Below are 3,409 nucleotides of genomic sequence, written 5' to 3' on the forward strand. Positions count from 1 at the left end.
ATGGAAAGACCAAACAATTGCCCTACCCCACATGAAAAACATAAATCCCACTATTATTGATACTTCCACATACATTCCCATTAATCCAGACAAAGGTGCAGACTCCCATTGATTCAGACACAGATGCAGGAACAACCCTGCCTTTTTCGGAACCCTCTCCCGAAAAATAAATAATGGCATCCCACTTAAACTTACCTTCTCACAGATCCGGCCAACCCCATTTAGTTGGTAATGGTAAAATGGTATGTTATTGTTGTTGCACTATCACTTCACATGTATTGAACATCACCAACCAACCAAACCCAAGAAAACCCCAAGCCTCAACACACCACTTCCCACCCCCTACGTACAAAAAAAAAAAGAGAGAGAGAGAAAAAGGAGACTGACCAGGGATCACAGAATTTTTGGAAGGAGTATTATGACCTGAAAGATAGGCCGCAAACATCTATACACAGTTACTGAATCCGAACACACTATATATAATAATAAATCTTCACAAAGAAAAACTATGAGAAGATGAGGTGGTGAGGTGGTGAGAGTGAAGAAATGTTCTTGAACTCCTTGTCTACTCCACAATATAGACTTCTCAACGCATAAAAGAACGAACAAAGAAAGGACAACTTTTGTTCCAACCACTGATTAATCTTCAAATTCATGGATGTGATCTAGAAGGTAGTTGGCAGCCAGCTCCTCGTTCTTGTTGCAGGCAAAGAACACCTCCAGTACAACAGCTCGGTCAAAGCCCATTGCCTCAAGCTGATACAAGGATAATGTCAGCACTAACACCAATACTAAAAAATACCATACAGCCATTAATATCAAAAGTTCTCAGCTATTTAATTGAACAGAAAGCAACCATCACTATTGCTGATATAAACAGGACACCCTACCCCCTTCCCCCCAAGAGAGAAAGCCATTCACCTGAAACAAACTCCTCAGTTCAGCATATGTGAATCGAAAATGACATTTTAACAAACACTGGTAAAACCCAATTCCACTACCCTAAGTACTTTTTAACACGAGAAAATACTCATCAATTCCATCCACAAATTAACCAAATCTACAACAAAATTCAGAATACCATTGATTTGGGATTGTAAAGTCTCAGTTTAACCATCAAGTGCCATGTTTTCAACCCCCAAAGTTTGACCGAGTTCAAACCAACTTGTGTACCAATTGTAGAGTCACCTGAGTTTACTGGCAGCTGGGTCAGTGGGACCAACTTATTACAAATAGGGGTTTCTAACGTCTAAAAGGGGGTACCTAGTCAATTTCAGACCCAATTCTGATACCCCACGGAGTAACCCCATAATATCAGGTAGCATGGTATATGGTTCAATTAATTAGCCATAACAATTAAATTCAGGTTGTTCATTTTATATTTATTTACTTGGTAATACCAGTGTATCAAGCGCTGGACAATAAGGTTATATAAGCCACCAAATCTTCTAACTAAAGCATAAACCTGGTAGTTGTGCATTTATGATCTAAAATGTAGTTAATATGGCAACCACCCAACCATCCAACTGATCCAACACATATAAGCCAAAATCTTACCCATGCAAACCAACAATCTGCCAGTAACAACCAAACAATCAAGCTTGTTTTAGTACCCAACACCTAGCAAGTATTGGATCTTAACTGGAATGTCATAGAACTTGGGCACCGAACCCCAAACTTGGACATAAAACACCTACAGCAATTCTATTCTATTTTTGCTTTTGTTTTTGTGTGTGTGCTTTTTTTTTCCTATCATTCCCATATGGATATCTCCTACTTAAAAATTTGTAAGTTTTTTTAATTAAATATTATATATATATATATATTATTATACTATTATATTACTATATTATTATATAAGCGTAAAAAAATATTGGCATTGGAATAGCTTTTCCACCCTTTCGTCGAGATAAATAAGATGTATTCTATTGTAACTTGTTCCCGCCAAGGAAAAAAAAAAAAAGTGTAAAGAACCTTTTTTATAGAGAGCAGGTATAGGATATTAACTAGGTATGTCATAGAACACCTATATTAGGGATCTCCTGGTGTATACTGAACATCATACGAGAAATAGGTTAAGGAAACAAAATTACCCGTTCGATGGCTTCACGCTCCTCAGGTGTGACTGACACCGCCTGTGGCATAGATGCTGCCAGTTGCCCCAGTAAATTCCTGAAACCACATATTGATAAGCAGATTAGAACTTAAGTAATTCCATTATTATTCAGAAATATCCAACCAAATCTCACCCTTCTGCTCCTTCAACAGGTTCATTGATCAAGCGAAGGAAGTCCGCCTGATGCTCTTGAATAAGCCTCATTAGGTGTGGATTTTGCTTCCCCAGTTCTTGAAGCATGGGCTATGGACAAAGTATAAAACACCATTAGACCTCAAAGAAAGAAACCAGGAAGGAAAGATACATAAAAGGGCGCATGAATAAAAGAGAACCTGCAAAATTTGGGGGTTTGCTTGCACCATAGCTCGCAATGCTTGGAACTACAAAAGGTACAAAACAATTTCAAATCTCAGACAAACTGATAAATGGCAGAAGACCCCAGAAATGCATGACTCATTTTCGCAAGCATGAATAGGAGTGTGAGGCTTGCTCGGTCCTAGACATATATGTATTCAATCTTACAAATTTAGCCAAAATAAGTAATTGTTCATTTTCTTGTATTCTCCAAAATAGAATATAGGTAGGTACCTGTTGACTGTTGCGTAGAAAGTCCAACGAACCTGCACCAGCATTAGAACCCACATTTGGTAGACCCTGTTTTGGCAAGGAGGTCAAAATACATCACCACCCAAAGATTCCTGATGAATTGAAATCAAAAGAAGCTGTGGTCCTACCTGTGGGAATAGATCTAGTGGATTCGCATTGGGTCCACTGGAAGGAGGGGCTGGTTGTGCAGGTTGTGGAGCCTGGGCAGGAGGGTTGGTAGCTTGACTACTTGCAGGAGGCCGAGGAACAAGGGGAACTTCTGCTTGCTCCGGTATGCCCTAACACATTTAAAAAAAATGAATGATAGAAATTCCAATGTGCAATTTTACTGGAACAGGTATTGAAGCAAAAGTGAAAGGGAGTAATAAAGCACAAACATGAATAATATTACAGAATTTCCTACGACCATGCAGTACAGAAACAAAGGAGAAAGAAAAAATGCATCCATGAGTTAACTGAGCAATTTCTTCAGAATAAGGTAAAAAATATTGGGGGTTACTTATCTAACATCACAAAATATGACGACTCCCTGAAATGGTAAAGCAATTTCCCAGCATACACCCTTGGTGAGTAATCACAACAATTGCTATGGTAAGAAGCAAATGAACACACAAGTCACTGCCAAGAAGGCACAGGGGATTTTTTTTTTTTTCTTTTGGGCGCACGGCATTTTTTTTTTTTTTTTTT

At 38.5% G+C, this 3,409-nt stretch overlaps 1 protein-coding gene across 1 annotated transcript in view; it reads right to left on the reverse strand.

Annotated features, from left to right (window-relative positions):
* Nucleotides 1–391: 391 nt before the first annotated feature.
* Nucleotides 392–3,409, reverse strand: part of LOC122063193 (ubiquitin receptor RAD23c-like) — a gene marked incomplete at its 5' end in the record, with an annotated part of 5,189 nt that continues 2,171 nt past the window's right edge. The window contains 6 exon segments of the mRNA XM_042626911.1: nucleotides 392–756; nucleotides 2,094–2,172; nucleotides 2,250–2,359; nucleotides 2,449–2,496; nucleotides 2,705–2,770; nucleotides 2,851–3,000. Of these exon segments, the coding sequence (XP_042482845.1) occupies nucleotides 640–756; nucleotides 2,094–2,172; nucleotides 2,250–2,359; nucleotides 2,449–2,496; nucleotides 2,705–2,770; nucleotides 2,851–3,000 (570 nt within the window).

This window comes from Macadamia integrifolia, unplaced genomic scaffold (genome assembly GCF_013358625.1).
Source record: "Macadamia integrifolia cultivar HAES 741 unplaced genomic scaffold, SCU_Mint_v3 scaffold1248, whole genome shotgun sequence".
NCBI classification, from domain to species: Eukaryota; Viridiplantae; Streptophyta; class Magnoliopsida; order Proteales; family Proteaceae; genus Macadamia; species Macadamia integrifolia.